Source organism: Sycon ciliatum, chromosome 5 (genome assembly GCF_964019385.1).
Source record: "Sycon ciliatum chromosome 5, ocSycCili1.1, whole genome shotgun sequence".
In the NCBI taxonomy this organism is placed as follows: domain Eukaryota; kingdom Metazoa; phylum Porifera; class Calcarea; order Leucosolenida; family Sycettidae; genus Sycon; species Sycon ciliatum.
In genome coordinates, this window is record NC_088647.1 from 17,526,610 (window position 1) to 17,548,269 (window position 21,660).

The window sequence follows — 21,660 nt, forward strand, 5'->3', positions numbered from 1 at the left end:
ACCGTGCCTGCAGGGTACAACTTACTAGCCTGTTTGACCTTTTTTGGGTGCAGTCCTGTCACTCGAGTTGAACTCGAGTTGAACCTTGGTGTGAAAGTTGTCACCTGCTGGCGTGGTGACCAGGTGATTTGGGCACCCAGGAGCACGTGACCACTTGTTCAACCATGTTCGATTGGGAATAAAGGAGGAACGCTGCATCGCAGCCTTTTCGGACCAAAACCAGTCGACTCAGCGTCCAAAAGACTACAACATATGGGCCAATCGCGGTCATCCGTGCTTTTATAAGAACGAAATGGCGCTTTTAGTGACATTTTGCATACAAATCCCCATCTCGTAGGGCGCAGTCACCCAGTTTCGGTGGAAGTGCGCGAGTTCGATTGGGATTCAAGTAGGAAGGGAGCGTCTCAGCTTCCTCGGACCACGACCATTCGACTCAGCACCCCGAAGACTACAACTGGTGAAATTTTAATTTTTGCCTTAACTTCCCCTTTAACGAGCTTCAAGCTATTGGCATAAGCGGAGTAGCACTACAGTGGTTCTCCAGCTATCTCCAGGGTCGACGACAACAGGTGAAAATTGGAAATAACAGAGGAGACGAGACACATTTTACACGAGGCGTTCCGCAAGGGTCGGTGCTAGGGCCTCTGTTATTCTCTTTGTACGTGCGACATGTCCCTGGAGTACTTCGCCACGCAGAGTCCCAACAGTATGCTGACGATATCGCCTTTTATATACACTGTCAGTCTACTGGAGAACTTCAGCACAAGTTGACAAGTGAGTTGAACAGACTAAATACGTACCTTGGAAGCATTGGTCTCATCTTGAATGCCCAGAAAACGAAGTTCATGGTGCTTCGGAAGAAGGCTCTGCCTCTTCCGCCGGATCTTACCATTGCATGCGGTGGTGTCGATATTCGACCTTCTGCCACAGCGCGTTATCTTGGCCTCATTATTGACCAACACCTCACCTTTGAGGATCAAGTCAACCATGTACATGTATGTACATCTGTTTATAAGGGCCGATTCCCACTACGGTACCGTGAGTGCCGTGCCGTGAGTACCCATGGTGATTTGCTCACGTGAGGGGCAGTTTTGGCGCGAGTTCATTCCGTGGCTCCTGCTGGCCTGCCGTACCGCGCCGTGGACATTCCGGTGCCGAGGGTCTCTGGGGGGTGGAAATGGCATGCCGTGGTATTCCGTGAGGTCGAATGCAGTGAGTAGTAGGTATTTTACTACTCCCTGAAAGGAAGTTTTTTCTTTCTTTTGTATTTGTGGTACGAAGTTTTTTCTTGGCTTTTGGCTTTTCGATTGGTTGATTCTTGAGCTTTCTCCAGTCATCTCCCCCGCTATTTTCCCTCAGGACCAAAGTCAGAAATTGATAAAAATGGTGATCCGGCCTGCCGACGGAATGCACGGAATGATTGGGCGCAGGTGTAAATCACTCTCAGCTTCAAGCTCGTACCGTGGGGTACACGTGACCTACCCAAATCGTCGGCACGGCACTCACGGTACCGTAGTGGGAATCGGCCCTAAGAAGATAGGAGCATTCCGCCGCTGCCGCCGTACGGTAGACCACACAACTAAGCGAATATTTTATTTATCCCTCATCCAATCCACTATTGAATACGCCAGCAACTCGTATGCTCACTGTCTTACACCATCTTTGTACTCTCGCCTTGTTACTTTAAAAGTCATATCAGCATGAAACAGGTTTTTGGTCTCCCTCGCCGTACCCCGACTGTCTTTGTTTTGCGGCACGCTAAGTTATACTCCCTCGAATCTCGTCTCAACTTGAGGCTTTTATTTTTGTTTTCCGCTGTATCAAGTTCATCAGCTTACAAGTCCTCTTCTTTCCTCAATGTTCACCCTCCAGTCGGCTGCTACTTGCACCGAGAGGCGCACTAGAGGGCAATCATTCTCTTCACTTTCTTTGCCCGCTGCTACCACTAGATATGGCATGTTCTCCATTTCTTTCCTTGGCGCTGATAGGTGGAATTCTCTGCCTGTCTCGTGTCGTCAGGTTGAGCATCTATCCGTTTTTGTTTCGCTCTGTAAAGAGCACTTAGGGTTCCCTGTAACAAGACGGCAACGTCTGTAGGGCCTTCCCTATCAAAATAATAAATTCTACTACTACTACTACTACTACTACTACTACTACTACTAGTAGTAGTACTACCACAAATGGCACTGAGTGACAGCTGAGTCGGAAATGACATCTTTCTTGCAGGTCGACGACTGACGTCACGTGACGACAATGGCTTTCCAGTTTCCACCGGAATCCACCCCGGCCCCGCGGCCCGGCCCGCGCGCCCGGGCACGGCGTCGCGTCGAACATGTCATCCGTGATCCGGTCGACGCGGTCGCGGTAGCGGATTGCGCCCCGCTGCGCGTGCTGGTTGATTACGCACGGATCGGAGAGCGCGTGACAGCAGCTCTCAGTGCGCATGCGTGATGAGCGATGCAGCTCGATTGGTTGCACAGCACTGCAGCAGTTCCCGTTGATCTTCTCCTTCTGTAGTTTGCTTGTGTAGCTGTTTCTGAGAGCTGTCCTTTCACCAATCTGCAATCATGTCTGAGACACCTTCATATGCAGGATTTTTCGGCGTCATGGGAGCCACCTCTGCCATGGTGTTCAGCGGTGAGCTGATTTGGAGGATCGCACCTCTGAAGTCTCCAGTCCTTGAGGTTGTATCCTTCCTACTTTTTTGTGTGTTGTTTCAGCTCTCGGTGCTGCCTACGGCACTGCTAAGAGTGGAACTGGTATCGCTGCCATGAGTGTGATGCGTCCCGAGTTGATCATGAAGTCTATCATTCCCGTTGTCATGGCTGGTATCATTGCTATCTATGGCCTTGTCGTGGCTGTGCTCATCGGTAACGGACGTAAGTTGAAATTCGTTTTTGATTTGAACATGAATACCACTGAGAATTTTGCTAAATTATATTGTTCGCTGTTTCTTTTTCTCTTGTTTTTGTACAGTGTCTGCCACTGACTACTCCCTGTTCAAGTGAGTTCTGGATCTTACCTGTGTGGATGGATGTGCTGAGCCTATTGGAATAATCACAGGCGTTGTTTCGCCAAACCCAGTTGGAAGTGTTCATACTGCAGTTATATCTGTTCAGTTGAGTTATGCCGCAACTGCCTTGGAGTGGATCGGCGGTTGTCACGGTTGCCTGGGCTCATGGTGTGCATGCTTCAGCTTGGATCTATGGCTGAGCGCCATGCTCGGTTGAGCACTGAACGCTCATGGTTGCAGTGGAGATCTGTTTGGGACCTGTTACGTAACATGGCAAAGGCCCTGGCACTGTTGACATGCACCTAGTACTTGCAGTCACTTGCTCCAGACGGACCAGAGTAGTACTCCTGTCGTCCTGGTCAGGAGTTTGGCACAGGCACATATCCACCAGTGTATAGCTACTGTAGTGCAGTGCTTGGGGAGATCAGGGTAACTAGTAAAAAGCAGTAGTATTTCTTGGGCATTCAGTTTCGAAGTGCTGATAGTGGTAGAATACTACATGGTAGTCCCATGCTACATGATGCATGTTTTGCCCCGGGGGTGCTGAGATCGGTTCAATATTTTTTTGTTCATCTGTGCACACTTGCAGGAGCTTCACTGACTTGGGAGCCGGACTCAGCGTCGGACTCAGTGGTCTTGCTGCCGGTTTCGCCATCGGCATCGTCGGCGACTCTGGCGTGCGTGGTACTGCCCAGCAGCCCCGTCTCTTTGTCGGTATGATCCTCATCCTTATCTTTGCTGAAGTCTTAGGTCTTTATGGTCTTATCGTTGCTCTCATTCTGTCCACCAAGGGCAAGTAAATAGCCCTTAGACTAGCTTTTTTTGCTGGTGAGAATTGCTCTTTTTATTATATATATTTTTTAGTTCTTGCCGCTTGCCAGCTTCCATGGTGTGCACGGCTATTGTCATTTGAAGTGCCATCTGGGCTTTGGACTATCTCATGGTGGCCAGCACCATATATGTAGATCGTGTAGCGCCTGGCCCAGGGATTGAACTGTGGTCACGTTTATGTTCTAAATTCTTACTTGATCCGAGTGCGAAGTGCTATCCCTTGCTTTTTTGCGCTGGCAGCACTGCGGTATGGCATCGACCATGGTTGTACAGTTTCACTTCCCCGCTGCCTCGAGTTATTTCTGCATCCGACGATGCATTTATTAGTTCTGTACAAAGGATTTTGGTTGCTGATTGCAACAGCGCTTCATTTGCTCTTTTGCTTTCCATCCGCGCTGTAGTGTAATAATTTTTGTTAGTAATTATTTTTGGCACTTTGTTGATGCAGGTGTCCACAACCGTTTACCACAGCTTACTTTTTCCAGCGTCTTGGATGAGTGGTGAATGTTTTTGTTACTGTGAAGTAAAGCTGCACATCTGAAATCAGATCATGTCAGAGAGGACTTGCTCTTCACGTATCACTCTCTTGTATGAGCATGGCCCAACAATGCCTGTCCCTCCAGGAACTTGCGATTCCGCGGCCGCGTTGTTTTCCGCGATTTGAACAAAAGTCCGTGATATCCGCGATATTTGAAAAATCATCCGCGTTATTGTAGAAAACTGTCCTTGATACTTGAAAAGCACCGCGATATTTCGAAAAGCCACCGCGATATTGGGGTCTTTCTTCGATGTTCTTTAGTTCTTCAAGCTCGTCAGTAGTTTACTTGTGAGATCGACACCAGAATATCGAAGTTTCTGGGCAAATCAGCGGCTGACAAGTCACGAAATAAGGCTCGCGTCGAGTGTTGTCCGAGGATGGAGGAAAGCTGTCTTGCAGTTGAACACAGTCAGCGCAGCACACGTACGTTCTGCTTTGTCATGCAGGATTTATGCTGTACGACTCGTACATCGTACACCACTACAGTACAAGTACCAAAATCGGCCGCAATTTCCGCAATTTTACCACAATAATCCCGCAATATTTGACAAAATCCGCAATATTCCCCGCAATTTGTGGCATTTTACCTCGCAACTTTTTCCGCGATATTTCCGAAATGTCTCCGCAAGTTTCTGGAGGGACAGCAATGCTAAGGATGTGTGGCCAGCGAAAATCTCTCTCCGGAATAGACTGGGCACATGTGTGCAGACTTGCTGATTTAGTGCCGCAAGGTAATGGCAACATTGCTTGATGACTTTTGTAAGATTCCGGGAGTCAACCTGCATGTACAGTGAAGCTTCGATACATTTCATTGGGCTGCATCTCACGCCAGGATTTTTACATGGTATCAAGAGTACGTACTCTTGATGGTATGTAGCACACTTGTTTCTACTGTAATCTGCATGGTCACTCCGAAGTGAGTTCCTACTTTGTCTTTGGGCATGGAAAAGGGCAAAATATACCCCAAGTTCCAATTTTTCCCGGGGATGCATTTTTACCCCCAAGTTGCAAAACACAATGTGCATATATGTGGACAAGCCTACGTGCATGCACCTGTAAATCAACAAATTTTGGCCGGTGAGAAACTTTGGCCGATCTCGAAATGAAACTTTTGGCCGTCATTTAACTTGGCCGATTAGGGTTTTCAAAAAAGAAATCGATCAGTAGTTGGTGCTCTCACATGCATCCATGCATCATGACAAACTTTGACCAGCGATTTACTTTGGCCGGTTGGTACCAGGGAGTAGTAAAATACATTTTTTTATTTTTATTTTACTACTCCCTGGTTGGTACCCAGCGGCGAAATCAGCGAAATTAAATCGCTAGCGAAAATTAGTTGATTTACAGTATATGGTAGGCTTGTCCACATAGTCATTGTGTTTTGCACAGGGAGTCGTAAAATATTTTACGACTCCCTGGTTTTGCATCTTTTTGCAACTTGTAGTTGTACCCATTGCATTGGAGTACGCACGGCCGCACGCAGGGGCATGACCTAGTGCATATTGGTGCGTGCGCTAATACGCACGGCTCCGCAACCAGCACCTGTCCTCCTATGGCCTGCCTTCGCCGGATGAGTCCAATTATTTCAGATTTGCTCTCTTCCATATGGATCGTTCATCCATAACAGGAGGATAATGCCAGCTTGGATCGACGAGGAAATGATAAAGAACAACAACTTTCTTCCTCCCACCAGACCGTGTGCATGTGGCGTTCGTGGCCCTTTCGACTTCCGTCGGCAAGGCTTCCTGCTCTCGGCCCAATGCTTCTCCTGCGATCTGCTGGAGGGCGACCATGGCTGCCGCTGCGCTCGAGGGCTACAGCCTAGAGGACACCCTAGGCTCAGGTCACTTCGGAATAGTGAAGCTGGCCTACCACGACACCACCGGTGCTAAGGTTGCAGTGAAAGTTATAGACAAGACGAAGCTCGACGCCAGAGCTCGCGAGCACCTCTTCCGGGAGGTTAGCTGCATGAAGCGGGTTGAGCACCCCAACATAATCAGGTTGTACCAGGTGTTCGATACACCCACCAAGCTTTATCTAGTGTTGGAATTAGGTGAAAATGGAGATCTCTATGATTACATTGCCAACCATCCGGACGGCGTGGGCGAAGACGAAAGCCGCGATCTGTTTCGTCAGATCGCCGAAGCCGTGTTCTACTGCCATAAGTTACATGTGGTTCACCGAGATTTGAAACCAGAGAATGTGGTCTTCTGTCAGAATGCCAGCAAGGTGAAGCTGACTGATTTCGGTCTTTCGAACTTATTTGACCCTGGAGCAAAGCTGAAAACTTCGTGCGGTTCGTTGTCATACTCGGCCCCCGAGATTCTATTGGGCGACACTTACGATGCTCCGGCAGTCGGTAAGTAACAATTAGCTGGACTCCCTCCGCTCCGATGGTGTTATGACTTTCTCTCAGCTGGACGAGGAAGACTACATAAAACGGAAATGTGCTGTCTATTCTGTTGTTGGTTTTTGCTCCAGACCGCTGGAGCCTCGGCGTGATTCTGTACATGTTGCTCGTTGGCGAAAAGCCCTTCGTCGGTGGAACGGACAGTGAGACGTTGACCATGATAATGGACTGCAAGTTCGACATGCCATCCGAACTATCGCGGGAAAGCGTCGAGTAAGAATAATCTGTACCAACTGAGACATGCTGCTTGTACTTGTAGTACAGTCCGAGTCGGTTTGTCTGTCTTTAGGACGCTAGGTAGCAAGCGGGAGGGGTGGGCCGGTGGGGACCGGACATATCTAACGTCTGTACGTTGCGATAAATGGTGACCATAGCAGTAGTGGATGGTTTGTTGATGCCGTTCATTAGGGACCTTTCGCACCACGCGTACGGATACGAAACGAATGCTGATTCGTCACCTGGGTTCGAGGATTCGTCAGAGTCCCCGCGGAGAGCTCGTTTTCACGAATGGAAGCCTCTTCATTCGTGGCACGCTCCGAATCCGTCAGGTACACATTTTTTTGCAAGGTACACATGTTTTGCCAGGTACACATTTTTTTCCTTGATTCCATGATCCATGCACGTGTGAGCGAACACACCCATACGCCAAGCTACCGACCGTATTCGTAGTTGCCATGCACATTTGCTTTACGACTTGCGAAACCTGAATTCTGTTTTCAACGAAACGATTACGAGACGAATCAAACTTTCGTTTCGCATTCGATTCGTAGCAAATGCGAAAGGTCCCAAATATCAGGTCCGTCAATCAATAGTAGCGTTAGATGTTGTGTCATCTGGTCACAAGAAAAATCTACCGCTACCTTAGTGGATGGTCCCGATTTATCATTTTGGAAAAGAAGTATCCAAGGGCGGGATTCGAATCCAGTACTCGTCTTGCTGGGACAGTGCCGCCCTGCCGATTAGGCTGCCAGGATCACACACACACGCACACTTGTACTTGTTGCTCACTGCCAAAAACTGGTCACGTGAGTCCCCCGGGAGAGGGGAGAGAGACTCAAAAGGAATCTTGGAAAGATGACTCAATTGGTTATTGAACCGCCCAACGGCCGACACCCCCTGAAATCCCCAAAACTCTGGGTGGACTTGAAAATGATCCCACTTATGGGCTCACCACACCTCAGTTAGTGGGTGAGGACAGGGTGCAGAAAAAGGATAGACGGCATCAGGGTATTCGTCCAGGGATCCAACTGCCGTTACCCCTGCCCCCAGTGAAGGTAATACTTGCTACTAGTGTGAGTGGCTAAATCAGAGTGGATCTGATAAAAGCTTCACTAGCACCATTGATTACACAAGAGTTAATCTAGCCAGAAGCAGTCCATGGCTAACAGGTATGTATACTATACTTCAAATAGAAAGTATATGAACCCTGGAACCAACAAAGGTGGCAGGTACAACATTACACCTTCAAGCAGCCGAGCCTGTTGGCAACAGACCCAACACAATCAGGCATAAGTGTACCTACCAACCGAACTAGGTGGCACACACGCGCACACACACACACACACACACACACACACACACACACACACACGTTACCACAACCCTAGCCTTGTTTGCCATTGTGTTCAGTGCTTTATTTGAAACGTGACTTATTTAAAAATCTTGTGATTTGCTCGCATGCAGCTTGGTGCAGAAGCTGCTGGTATCTGATCCCAAGGAACGGATTTCATTGGAAGACGTGCTGTGCCACCCGTGGATGACTCAAAATGCCAAGAGAGAGCACAGTCTATCCACATGCTCTGACGAAATGCACATCATCACAGGCGAGGACCGGACGAAAATCATCCAAGGCATGATTGCCCGAGGTATCGGGGACAAGGAACAAATTGACAGGTGGGTCCATCAGAGTAATGCATGGACAGTTGCTGGCAACTGCTCCATTTGTGTGCTGTACGGGATTTGAAAGTGCTGGGCCCTGCGGACCGAGAGAAGCGGTTCCTTCCCGACACATGACCCATGTAGGGCTCGGGGGGGGGGGGGGGGGTGGCGACCATCTATTGACCATATAATTAGCTATGGATGGGGCACAAAGTTAAATACAGGAGAGTGAATGCGGGAGTGGTTAACAACTGCTATTTTTTACTACCGAACCATGTGATACCATCGCTGTCGAACCCTACTGTATAAATCTCGCTAGAGTGCACCGTATATTGTATATTATACGGTGTAATATGCGTTTACTTGAAGTAGATGTGGTCAAGTATGCTAACATGTATGTGTACATGGAGCAATTCATGAATATGCATGAATATATTGGGGTATTGTGTACATAAATCAGTGAAATCCAGCCATATATGCACATAAAAAATGATATCAGTTATCCAACATATCCAGTTGTCCAACATGCCTGATTCCCGAAGTGGTCGGATAAGTGACATTCGGCTGTAAGTGAAGAGAGTTCATACAGAAAGCTGTACCCCAAACTTGTACACTGACCAAAGGTCGAACGGGTGTGAGTTATCGTAAACTTGGAAGTCATTTACAGCAAAGAAAAAGGACCCAGGAACTAAAAGTTACGCTATAATGTCCACTAACCCCACCAGTTACTAAAAAATCAGCTCATGCAACAACATTGCACGACACTGACTGACGGTACTAACGTTCTACAACTAACTGGCTATCAGCTCTGGCACGCCTTGGATGTGCACTCCAACAGCCTTCCAACTTGGAAGGTTCTAAGTTTTATGATAACATAGGAGGGGACATGTGTAGTGGACATTGTAGCATTTTTTGTAGTTCCGTGGTCCTTTTTCTTTTCTATCAATTTATCCTTGGCTCTTCATCCGAGTTCATTTGCAGCACATTGGCTACAACGTGCATATTTTAGTACTTTTTTTACGGCCCTTCGATGTAATTGTGGCCTTTGGTCCTGGTGTGCTTGTGTGTCCATCTATCAGCTCCTTAGAGTCGAATTCCTATGATTATGTTGCAACCACGTACTACCTCCTGGCGGCAGAATATCAGGAAAAGAAGAGAAACAGTGATGATATGTCAGAAAGTGAGCTAGATATGAAGAGACTGGACTTGCGACGGCGGCGAGTACGGAAAGCGTCCGTGCCTGGCCAAGGTACACTAATTCCTGACTCCTCGAGGTATGTGATGTGACCTAGCTTGCCATTTGCATGCACTGTTGTTGAGCATACGTGCCTGCATTGACTGTACTTTCGGTAGCGTTGAAACGAGCGTATCTATAACAAACGAGCGAACACGTCCACTAACGAGCAAGCTATCGAGCGAGCTCACGAGTCTCATGGACGTGGCAAATATGGATTTTTTGAATATTTTTTCTAAGTCGATTTTTTTCAAGTCAGCTGGTTCAAATTATCACTGTCGGCATTTGGGTTTTTTTTTGTTTTTGTTTTTTTTGTACTATGTGCACATCCCTACAAAGTAATAGGGTAATAAAAGAGACAAAGACAACAAAGGAGTAGTAGGTGCTACAAGAGCTGTGCTGGTCAGGCGCAGTGCACTCCTCCGACCATTTCGGTCTCGGAATCGACATGGACTGTGTGGGCCAAGGAGGTATACTATGAATGATAGACTTATGGTCTGGTTGCTGCTGCGTCACTTCGGATTGCTGTTTCGTGTCAAGATACCTTTTCAGCAACGTCGAGGCAAAGACTGCAAGTAGCCCTGTTCTTCGCTGCATCGCGGGAGAAAACTTCCAAACGACTGAGCTGAGCGTAACTTTCACTCGAATGGAGAGTTGACAGAAGCATGTCCTGCGACGGGTCAGCAGATGCGGAACAAGACATCAGTGGGGTCCACCAAAGCTGCAATGACAACTGAAACAACTCAGTGATGAGCAGGCATACAGTCCTGTAACTGCGAGAGATTTTCACTTTGCGTGAGACTAGACTCGATCGACCAGGAACTCGTAAAATATTTTACGACTCCCTGGTCGACATGTACTGCCATGTGTACGGAGTACAGTGTTTGTTAGTGCAAACGAGCTGGCCGCACAAACGAGCCGGGTTTTTGGCGAGCGAACTAACGACTCGGTGAGATCGTTTCAACTAGGGCTGAGTCGGGTAGCCTTTTCTTCGGGTATCGGGTTCGGGTAGTTTTCCAAGGGTGCACGGGTACCCGATCTGGTAATGTTTCCATGGTAACACCGCAATGCACCCCTTCCCTTATACACTGGGTAGACATGCGGAGTATTACATGAATTTGTACACGTGCACTGTACATGATGTCATATGGGACTTCAGGTACTATTCTGTACCTGTCTACCCGAGGTCCTCACAGGTAGCACGGGTACCCGACTACCCGTGCACATCACTAGTTTCAACACTAATTTTTGGTACCAATTTTCTGCAATCTACACTACTTCGATCTCCCAGACTCAATACTTCTAATTTGTAGAAGTTACAACTAGATTTGCCAGAATAGTGCTTCCATCTGGGATTCAACATAATATTCTTTTAAAAGAGCATCTTCCATTACACCAACGCGTATAGCCGATTGGTTTGTAGGCTTGCCAGCGAATCATGACGTTCCGAGTTTAAACCTGCGCTGGTATTAAACAGGGAGTGTTTACAGTCCATTCATCGGAAACTGGCCCGCTGGCTTTTGAAAGTCGGATTTGGGCCGAATGGCACGTATGCATAAAACATGGCGGCGGCGCGTCCAAATCCGGCTGCGGGGCATCTTTTGAAAAGTGTTTGAAAAAAAGTGAAAAGTGCAAGTGCTATTGTACAGTGCGCTTGCATTCTCATGTCGAAGTAGTTTCTTTTGTGGGAGGAAGTGGCCCGGAGTTTCTTAGAGATTTCGGTGATGGCTTCATCTGCTGATGCTGTCGACTACTCGAAGTGGACTGTGAATCTTTTGAAGGCTGAGTGTGAGCGGCTGGGGTTGAAGAAGTCGGGGAAAAAGCAAGATTTACTGACGAGGTAAGTTCGAAGTATTTCTTGTTGTAATACTGTGAGGAACTCTTTTGGTTTTCAACATCGATGCGTGTCTTGCCTACTATGTTCGTGTTGCAGATTGGAGAGCCATGTTCCGGAAGGCGGCACTGCACTCACATCAGGAAGTCCATCGAGCTCGTCCCTGGATTCCCCAGAACCACTGGCATTTCCTGTGTCTGGCTGGAAATCGTTGGTGTCAGGTCGATCGCAATCCGCTGCTTTCACCCAGTCTCACTTGATAGCGTATTTTGTTCAAACGGAGACACCGTGCGGAGATGGAACCAACAGAAACTTTAAAGCTATTGCTTCAACTGACCAGAAGTCTCGTCGTCTTTTCACCAGTGGATATGTGCAGAAAATTGAGCTGCACAAGTTGAACAACGTCGTCTGTTACAGAGCACGCTGCATGCCTGAAATGAAGTCAAGGAGCGACTACAAGCTGAGGATGTGCGTGAGAATAGGTGACAGTGGCAACGTAGCTGAGATTAGCTTTGCTGATTGCTCGTGTCCTGCTGGTAAAGGCCCCCAAGCCAGCTGTAAGCACTTGGCAGCTCTCATGTATGCCCTGGAGCATTTCACAAGGTGTGGCTACATTGACAGTCCAACATGCACTGATGTCCTTCAGACTTGGAATCAACCCAGTAACAAGAAAAGTGAGCCGATGACGGTGAAGGAGATGGACGGCTTGAGACCTGCGCCTAAGTCCGACCAGGCTAAGCGGAAGCGAAAGCACACAGCAGCGGAGCTACAAGACCCTCGATCATCAAGCAAGCGTGGTCTTGTACGGGACAGTGTTAGCGAATTGGCATATCAGTCATTCCACGGCAGTGCACCTCTGTTTGGGCTTTCTTTGGTCTGTGGCAGCACTGCTATGACGGATATCGACCGCGAGAGGAGGTGGCAACGGCAGAGGGACCAACAGGCACCGTGGCTGGATTTACGTAATGACGTTGCAGTCTATGCTGAGGAATCCGATCTTCCAGACGATCTGTCAACGACCTGCGACTGTGATGTGTTCTTAGATGGGAACTGTGACACCACTGTGACCGACGATGATGCCACCCCTCTTCCATCCGATTGTGAGTGGATGGATGCTGACACCACTGATGACACCACGCCTGTTCCATCAGACACTGAGTGGATGGATGACAACCACAAGCAATGGCATTGGTACCAAGACAATGTAGTTGTAACACCTGAGCAGGCACACGAACTTCATGTCAGAACATCGGATCAGCATGGAAGTGACCTCTGGATGAGGCAACGCAAGTTGCGGATCACAGCTTCTATAGCAAAGACTGTTGCTCGCCGAAGAAGTTCGACTGATCCCGCGAGGCTTGTTAGTGCCATCACGGACCGGCCGTTCTTCTCATCAGCTGCAACGGATTGGGGAATCGCGAATGAGGATGTGGCCAGGGAGGCCTATGTAGAGGAACGCGGGAAGTCTGGCGACGTCGTGCACGTGTCGAAGTGTGGCCTGATCGTCAATCCGGAGGAGCCTTGGTTTGGAGCTAGTCCAGACGGTATTGCAGATGATGGCAAGACACAAGTGGTTCTAGAGATCAAGTGTCCGTATTCCGCACGCAACATGTCGTTTGACGAAGCTGTGAGGTCAGTTAAGAACTTTTGTTTGCAGTATGATGGCTCACACTACACATTGAAGCGCAAGCATGCATACTATTACCAAGTGCAAATGCAGCTCTTTGTCACTGGTTTATCTTCTTGTGATTTCATTGTATGGTCACGCACTGGTGGGACAAAGATTGATCGTATCGCAAGGGATGAGTTTATTCGTTGCAACCTTGCCACACTGAGAGCTTTCTATTTTCAGCATGTATTGCCGAAAGCTGCCATGTCATGATGCTGTGAGCAAGTGCCATACTGAATGATTCGGCCCAGTTGCAGTTATACTGCCTGAGTTCTTTTTTTCCATGTTTATAATTTATAGGTGGTTAGACCCTTCTGTCCACAAGTTGTTATCATAGGTCATTGGACCCTTCTGTCCACACAAAGAAATAGGTTCGTTTTCTCTTCTTTGTGTGCGCCTGTACATGTACATGTAAGTGTGTGCTATTGGGCAACGTGTGGATGTAGCGCAATGCTGTAGGAATGTTCATGGTTGTAAGTGGTGTGGGTACAAATACATTCTCTTACCAGAAGCAAGAGTGTGCTTATATCCCGATATATGCATATGCGCTTAGTAGTGAGGGTATACTTATGTCCAGATATACCGGTAGACACATTCTGTTATGCACGTCACTATGGTGTACAGTTTATCACTTTGGTCTTTTTTCTTGGCATCACGGTGGTCATTTCTTTGTTCTCCATCACTTGGAAGCTTGAATGTAGTCACTATTTTCCACATGCCAAGCTCAGTTCAATGTTGGTATGTGTACTGGCTATTTCACTACCTTCACAACACAGAACGAATGTGAAGTATGTCTGGCTCCAAGTCATTCTTTACAGGACAAAATACTACACAGCTATCAATAATACCGTCAACGCAAAAGGGTACCCATTTCACACATTGCTCCAAAATTATCGATAGCTTTGTAGAAATGTGGTGGCATTTTGTGTGTGAGCTCAGTTACCACTGCGCTATGCCGGCACGCCACGCGCACATAATATATGAACGTATTGGATAGGTGTCACCAAGAGTACAGAACCCCAGTAACGTGGATTCATGATCTTCAATGACATCAAAACAGGTGCTTTGATGGAGTGCTATCGAAACTAGCCCAGTTGTACACTCTTGTGGGATATGTACTCTTGGTGTCACATAAGGGAACGACCCAACAAGCTCAGACACCCATCAAGTCATAACCATGAAAGCGGCAATCTGTCTTTACTCCGGCACAATGATGACCTTGAACTGTAGTAGCAATGGAAAAGAATCTGTGTACTGATGCGTGAAGCAATAGCAGGCTGCTCATAAGCCAAATATCAAACCAATACATACCAACACATGTACCGCAATACCATACATATGCACGCACACAACAAGAACAAAATGAAAGCTGACACCTTCGGGGAAAGTTGTTTTCAGCATTACAATGCAGGTAGAGTAAAAAAAATTTAGTCTAGAATCATCACGAGCTCTGTATAAATTTGCCTTAGGTCAGAGGCCAGTTACCAGCATAGTCACACCTACATGAATGCAGTAAAGGGTGTCACACAAAAAAAATCAGCGGAAGACAGTGCGACAAAAACAGAAAGAAAGCACAACCATACCAGCAATCTGCGTTCAGTCCGGCACGGACAAACGCGCGAACTGTATAAACGATGAAAACACACAAGTAATAGATGCATGATACAAGGTGCTGCACTGGGTCACTTACCAATATCCAATATTGGCTGAATATTCAACAGGTGAAATAAACTAAGATAATTAGCAGCCATGTAACCCCAGTCCGGAATGGGTAATTAAATTTACTGTAGGAACGATGAAAAAAAGAAGAAAAAGAATGATAGATACACGGTACACGGTGCTGCACTGGGTTTTCACGTACCAGTAATGAGTTAACACTACATACTTTTTTTTTAACTGTTGAGCATGACCAACAGCGAATGCACACCCACACACAGAGTGCATGCACATGTGCACACGGGCACACACACATACTTACATACATACACACATACACACAAAGAAAATGAAATCTGACATGCTGAAAAACAGTCAGTTATCCACCGGAGGCGAAGCACCTGTTACAGAAATGTCCAGTCTCATCGTCATCATTTTGACACATATGGTGGTAGCGGCGATGGCAACCTTTACATACCCTGAGGACTCGCTGATCTCCCACGCCACAGGAGAAACACACATTTTCGACATTGGTAGTACTAGCACTGACACTATGTGAGATGCTGGCATCAGGTTCCGGTGGTTTCTCTTCACTCGTCTTGCCTTCTTGAACTACTGTTGTGGAGGGCGACACAGCCGTTTGCGTGAGCATCACTTCTTGGACATCTGCAGATCCATGGCGGTCAGTGTCATCCACCGATGGCTGAGCTGTTCCGTCGGTGCTAGACGATGATGTTGGAACACAACTGGGCGCAGGTGGTGGAGTTACGCTGCTGGTGAGTTGGTCCTGCTCCTGAACCGGCGGCGGAACTAGCGGCTCCATGAAAAGTGTGAGGAAAGCGCACACAGTGATGATAGGCTCGGCCAGAGACATGAGAGACGACGGAATGAAGTGCGTGATTGTGTAGTTCTTGATGCGCTCGATGGCACGTTCGACATGGATGCGCAACGTCGCAATCCGTCTTGTAGCAACGACTTCCTCAGGTTCAAGTTGATCCCGTGTTCCCAAGAACGGGGGAATATTCAGCTCGACACCATCAGGAAGTAGGGACGCAATGTCAAATCCCCGGTCAGCCATTATGGCATCCCCTTTCTCCAGCTTATCAAGAATGCCACTGCGCTTGGTAATCTCCTTGTCGGAAATACGGCCACCCCATAGAGATGATAGAAATGAAATGGAGCCATTTGGGGTAACGCCGACGAGCAGTTTGAGAGTATTCTTGTTCTTATAGTTGGACCAAGTCGTAGCCTGAACCTTGGGGTTAGCGGGCTTCTCAATGGGAAATTCCGTTGCGTCGATAACAACCCTTGTACGGGGGAACTTCTTCCGGAACTCAGAGGGCATGAACCGATCAACCAGCTCCGTACATGGCCAAATGTCCAACTCCTGGAAAGTGAAGTACATGCACTTCAGAACTGCGGCAAAGATACGAGATACTGATGACTGCGTTATTCCAAAGCGATTGCCAAGGTCGGACTCTGGAAAATTGTGTCGCAGCTTGATAACAGTGAGGAGAAGCTCGTTCTCCATGGACAGTGTGCGTGGCCGACCGCGCTGATCTTTGCCAAGGAAATCCTCATCCACATCCCACTTATAGCTCATCCCAGCCATGTTATCCATCATCAGGTTGAGTAAAGCATCGTAGCCAGCCACTGTCAAACCAGTGTAAAACAAGAGTTTAGCAGGATCCTGCCGCATTGTGCCGTAACTCAACTGGCATTTCTCCAGTAGCGTCTTCGTCTGCGCCAGATCATACGTGCAGTTGTCTAGTTTGCAGGTAAGGCGTTTAACTTCTTTCTCCAGATCTTCCACACGTTTGTCCATCAGCACTTTCCCATAGTCGTGCTCAACTGTCATATCAGCACTTTGAACATCACTCTCACAATCCTCAGTCTCAGGCTCTAAAACTTCCTGACTGACAGGCGCCACCAATCCAAGAGCTGTCCTAGTTTGCCTTTCCTTCACGACAGCACGGGAAACGAATACAGTTGGAGCTTCGTCAGCACTGGAGCGACGTCCTCCAGCGAAATGGACGGCACAGACATAGGAGTTGGCTGAAAGAGGTACATTGGTTCTTGGGATTTTTGCCAGCCACTGACGGCGACATTCGCTTCGTTTGTCAGTGTCAGGAGGGAGGCGATGAAACGACAAGTTTTTGCAAGCTGGATCACTTCCGCCGCAACCTATCCTATCCGCAGTCGATCCACAAAGCCTCTGCTTCTGGTATACTACTTTTCCATCATCAGGGTTGGAAGGAAACAGTCCGAACTTACAAGTATTCTTCCTGTTGGAGCAACCAGGAACAATGCAATGGCAATGTCCAGGCATTTTATTTTTTTAAAACTTTTTTTAGAAGAAAACGGCGAACGGCGACAAGACGAGACTGCTTGAGACAACTTCCACCAGTGGGAAGGACATAACTATTATCTAGCCTAGGCTGCTCAACACTACAAGTACAGCCAGACAACAGCAAGGGACGAGAAACAAAATCTGCAACAGCATTACTGACTACTCTCTACCTCTAGCTCTAGCTCTCTGCACCTGCATTGCACTGGCCTGCAGCAGATGCAGAAGATGCCCCGCAGCAAAAATCCGCGCGAAAATTATGCATACGTGCCATTGAGGATCAAAAACCCACTTTAAATCTCAAAAATCTGGGTTTTGGATCTGCTTCTCCATACATTTTGCCATGGCATACCTGTCCTAATTTTGTAAAACCTGGCTGAATTTCTATTTCCCTGTTCTTGGACTTTTCTGGCCTCAAATGTGGCAAGGAGTAATTGCACGGGTCACACAATGCAGGATGTACTGTTGTTTTCACGATATCTACAACTATGTGAGAGAGAGACACCAAAAAGTTAGGGTGCCAGTTTCCAATGAATGGACTGTAGCACTCTCTCAATCGCGGTAATGCGAGCGAGTACCACTTTACATGCAATGAACTGTGCCGACGCCCGCGGTGAACTGGGTACTCACTTGCTCGGTGTGAGGGTACCAGGGATGCGGTTTATGGGGTTGTAGGGCCTGTACACGCCCGCTTGTTGAGAGACTTATCCCCTCTCCCCTGACTCACTTGTGAGGTATGCATTTGACACTGAGGATATATGGGTGAAGTGGTGGCCCGCCGATATGAATGTATTTGCTTGATGTGTTCCTAAACACGTCAGGTGATGCGGCCGCGAATCCGGCTACCTTTTTTTCCATTGCGCAACCAATTGTATCTCCGACCAAGGTACCTATGTCCACACCGTCCATATTTTATTGTGCTCGACTCAAAATCTTTCATGGGGACGGGGAGTTGACTACAGTTTGCTCTTGCGGCTGGTTAGGGTTCAGGGACTGGCGGTGACCAGAAATACCTTGCAGCCTCATGGCCTGTGTCACACACCGCACAGCACGGCAATGTATTAAAAAATAAAAAATTCCCAAACATGCGCAACAAATAGGTCTTTCTGTTTGGTCCGCCAGCAAGATAACAGCATGCAGCAAGAACCATTGCAGCACCCTCCTTCTGAGTTGACTTGTACAGTATTCCCGTTAGCTTCGAGGTGGTATGTCGCCGGATTGTCTATATCTACTTGCCAAACGTGATCTCTGCCACCTAAAAACTGCTACAACTTCATACAAAAATCAATTTTTTTACCACGAACGGGCTCTGCAGGGTTCTAGCCAAAGGGGGGGGGGGGACTTCCTGTTTACACTGTTTGCGCGCCCCCTGTGAAAAAGTGCCACCCCCTGCTCATTTTCCGATTTTTCGCGTTTTTCATGCAATTCAACGAAAATGCAGTCGAAAATCACTATTAGTATTAGATACATGTAGTTCATAAAGGCACATTTGTCTGGGGCGAAGTCGGGGATTCACCCCATACAGTGCATTTAGCGTGGCAAGACAATATTGGAAAGTGGAAAAATGGGATAGGGGTAACTGTTTCCCATGTCCCCCCCCCCACTATTTTCACCTGGCTAGAATCCTGTTCTTTGAACACACATTACATGACATCATGAAATTTCATGATGTCATGTACTCTGCCGGTATCTATAATGATGCGCTCTCCTGTGTCCCACGGCATGGAATGGCCCAGCTAAACACCATGTGCTCTGCACGTCGATTCCGACGCTTGTGTCGTTACAGGAGTAGTGGCATACTCGCCAAACGGTCACTACCAGCAATGCCGTTGGTCCACCGGCCGTCGTCCGCACCAATGCCTACCTTCATGCCGGTCACCAAAGAGGAAGACAATGGCGACGACGACGAGGACAAGCGACTGCGAACGCCGCCGTCGACCTCGCCATGGAGAACACTGGCGTCCACCAGCCCCACCGGCAACACCCTGTACAGTCTCAGCGAAATGAGCGGAAGCTACTCGCGCCGGGGCCTGCCATTTCCCACCACCCCAGCTAGCACTACCCCGCACTCCCCCGTGGCACTGGGCACGAAGCGGCAGAGTTTTCCCGTCGGAACTAGCAGATCAGCGCACAGTTTAGGAATTAGGGTCTAGGCATAGGAGAGAGAGAGAGAGAGAGAGAGAGAGAGAGAGAGAGAGAGAGAGAGAGAGAGAGAGAGAGAGAGAGAGAGAGAGAGAGAGAGAGAGAGAGAGAAACTCTCAATATTTTATACATAATTATTATAGCTATGAAACAGTTCATATTGTCCTATATGTGTACATGTATATATATATATCCGTACATGCCAACAATATACATTGTATCTACACGACGCTGAGGGATTCAGTGCTGTGTGTACATAGAACAACGGCAATTTTATGTTTTCCTACTTATCAGACCCTATCTCTATCATGGCGCTGCTTGTCGCCACCAATCATTTCGAAGAATGTTTTACACGCGTCCCAACACATTCACATTAGGCTCAGGCACACGGTTGCCATTAGTTGCAATAAAGATTGCATTTCTGTCATATCGTGTCTTGTTCAAAGTCTTTTTTAAACACATGTCGTGGCAGTGTGCATTTGTGAGTTCACGGGCGTAGGCAAAGTCTGCTGTAATTCTGTCCCTCCAGGAATCCACGATTCCGCGGAATTCACAGTTTTCACCGCAGAATCGTGAAAAATCACGGTTTGGGGGCAATGCGAGCGCGCGCTTCATATTCATGCACAGTGCAGTGTCGTGTCGCTATTTTGTTGCATTCAAAGTCGAGGGAGTGTGCTTTATACTTGTACAATCATAGCATATAGCCATGTCTTTTCGCCGGTGCAGCGCCGCAGAATTCACGCTATCCGCCAATAGAGAGGTTCTGCTACACGGAACTACGTACCAAACTCCGTGTCAACTGCAGTGAAGTTTGACACGGATTTTTCGTACGTTGCAACCGGTTCTGCTGTACGTAGCATGCTCGAAGCATGCACGAACACCCCGCCACATGTACTCTGTACGCTCACTTTTCACACGGAGTCCGGTCCGTGTGAAGCGCGCTTCACACGGAAAACGGTATGACAAAATCCGTATCAAACTAAATCCCGTACCACGGTGAAGTTTCCATACGTACTTTGGCACGTTTTACCGTGTGGCAGAACCTCATGAGCTCACTAATGTAGCGATTTGTGCCGCAGAATTTCAACTTTTTGTCCGCGGATTCCTGGAGGGACAGGTAATTGGCGTTAGAATGAAACGGATGAGACTGCACCGGTATAGATGGAATTCTGGTAATTCGGTAACTCGATTCGAATCAAGCTATGTATCATGCTGTCCCCTTGGAAAAACGCGATTCGGCGCATAGCTTATGGCTTTCTTCCAGTCCATCCTCAAGCGTGCAAAAAACATATCTCTGCCACTAATCGAGACTTACACTGATTTTTGCGCTTTTGGGCCCAAATAAGTCTTGATGACGGCAAAAAATAATTGTCAACTGAATACGGAAGTGAACGAATTTGGTCGAAAGTGTCGAACCACCTTCATGACGAGCAACCGTTTGTGGCCACTGTTTGTGAACTTGGAGCTTGTTATGGTGTGTGTCGGCAGGAATTTTTTTATGGCGATCAGGAAACGTTTTTCACATCGAAATCAGTGGTTACCCTTTGAAATTGAGATGTTCAAACAGCGAATTTTCTACGTCGAAATGAAGTTGGAGCACCATCGAGTTTGATTATTCCGATTTCCTTGGTGGGCTAAGGTAAGGGTAATTAACAGCTAGACATAAAAATCTCACCTGTTCACGCCCTGTATAATCCAACTTCGACCTTCAAAGTGGGCGTACTCAAGCAACATAAATCATACATGCCGTATACATAAACCTTTGAAGGGAGCATGAAAACACGCAAACGCATAGCTGTGTATACATGTACATTGTAGACCCTAGTTTGTGTTCCTCTGTGTGTCTCGGTGTGTCGTCAATGCTGTATTTGACAACCGTAAGCATAAGGAGAAAGTTGCCGCTGTACGCGCTCTTGTGTGTAGTATGTGTGCCGCGTTCAGTTGCTGTCTAGTATGAGATATCGGTACATGTAGCTGGGCTGGTGGTGCGTATTGCCTTGATGTGGATCACCTAACTCGTGGCCTTCTAAAGCCTGTCGAAACGCATGCCGTTTCAGATGTATGGTCTCGTGGTGTGTGTGTGTGTGTGTGTGTGTTGTGTGTGTGAC

At 47.7% G+C, this 21,660-nt stretch overlaps 2 protein-coding genes across 2 annotated transcripts; both read left to right on the plus strand.

Moving 5' to 3' along the window:
• The first annotated feature begins 2,475 nt into the window (after positions 1-2,475).
• Positions 2,476-4,418, plus strand: LOC135817890 (V-type proton ATPase 16 kDa proteolipid subunit c). The gene is made up of 4 exons (XM_065331178.1): positions 2,476-2,637; positions 2,721-2,879; positions 2,977-3,004; positions 3,603-4,418. The coding sequence occupies exons 1-4, from the start codon at positions 2,568-2,570 to the stop codon at positions 3,811-3,813; spliced, it is 468 nt and encodes a 155-aa protein (XP_065187250.1). The 5' UTR covers positions 2,476-2,567; the 3' UTR covers positions 3,814-4,418.
• A 1,649-nt stretch (positions 4,419-6,067) lies between these two features.
• LOC135817879 (SNF-related serine/threonine-protein kinase-like) lies at positions 6,068-20,003 on the plus strand. The gene is made up of 5 exons (XM_065331162.1): positions 6,068-6,741; positions 6,864-7,005; positions 8,476-8,685; positions 9,750-9,944; positions 19,197-20,003. Exons 1-5 carry the CDS (start codon positions 6,174-6,176, stop codon positions 19,561-19,563), a joined length of 1,482 nt encoding a protein of 493 aa, XP_065187234.1. The 5' UTR covers positions 6,068-6,173; the 3' UTR covers positions 19,564-20,003.
• The last annotated feature ends 1,657 nt before the right edge of the window (positions 20,004-21,660 follow it).

Excerpts from the sequence above, each read along its gene's own strand:
- LOC135817890 (XM_065331178.1), top strand. The coding sequence starts at position 2,568 with ATGTCTGAGACACCTTCATATGCAGGATTTTTCGGCGTCATGGGAGCC. Across the intron at positions 2,880-2,976 it reads TGTGCTCATCGGTAACGGAC|TGTCTGCCACTGACTACTCC; the intron begins GTAAGTTGAAAT and ends GTTTTTGTACAG. Across the intron at positions 3,005-3,602 it reads ACTGACTACTCCCTGTTCAA|GAGCTTCACTGACTTGGGAG; the intron begins GTGAGTTCTGGA and ends GCACACTTGCAG.
- LOC135817879 (XM_065331162.1), top strand. The coding sequence starts at position 6,174 with ATGGCTGCCGCTGCGCTCGAGGGCTACAGCCTAGAGGACACCCTAGGC. Across the intron at positions 6,742-6,863 it reads TTACGATGCTCCGGCAGTCG|ACCGCTGGAGCCTCGGCGTG; the intron begins GTAAGTAACAAT and ends TTTTTGCTCCAG. Across the intron at positions 8,686-9,749 it reads GACAAGGAACAAATTGACAG|CTCCTTAGAGTCGAATTCCT; the intron begins GTGGGTCCATCA and ends TCCATCTATCAG.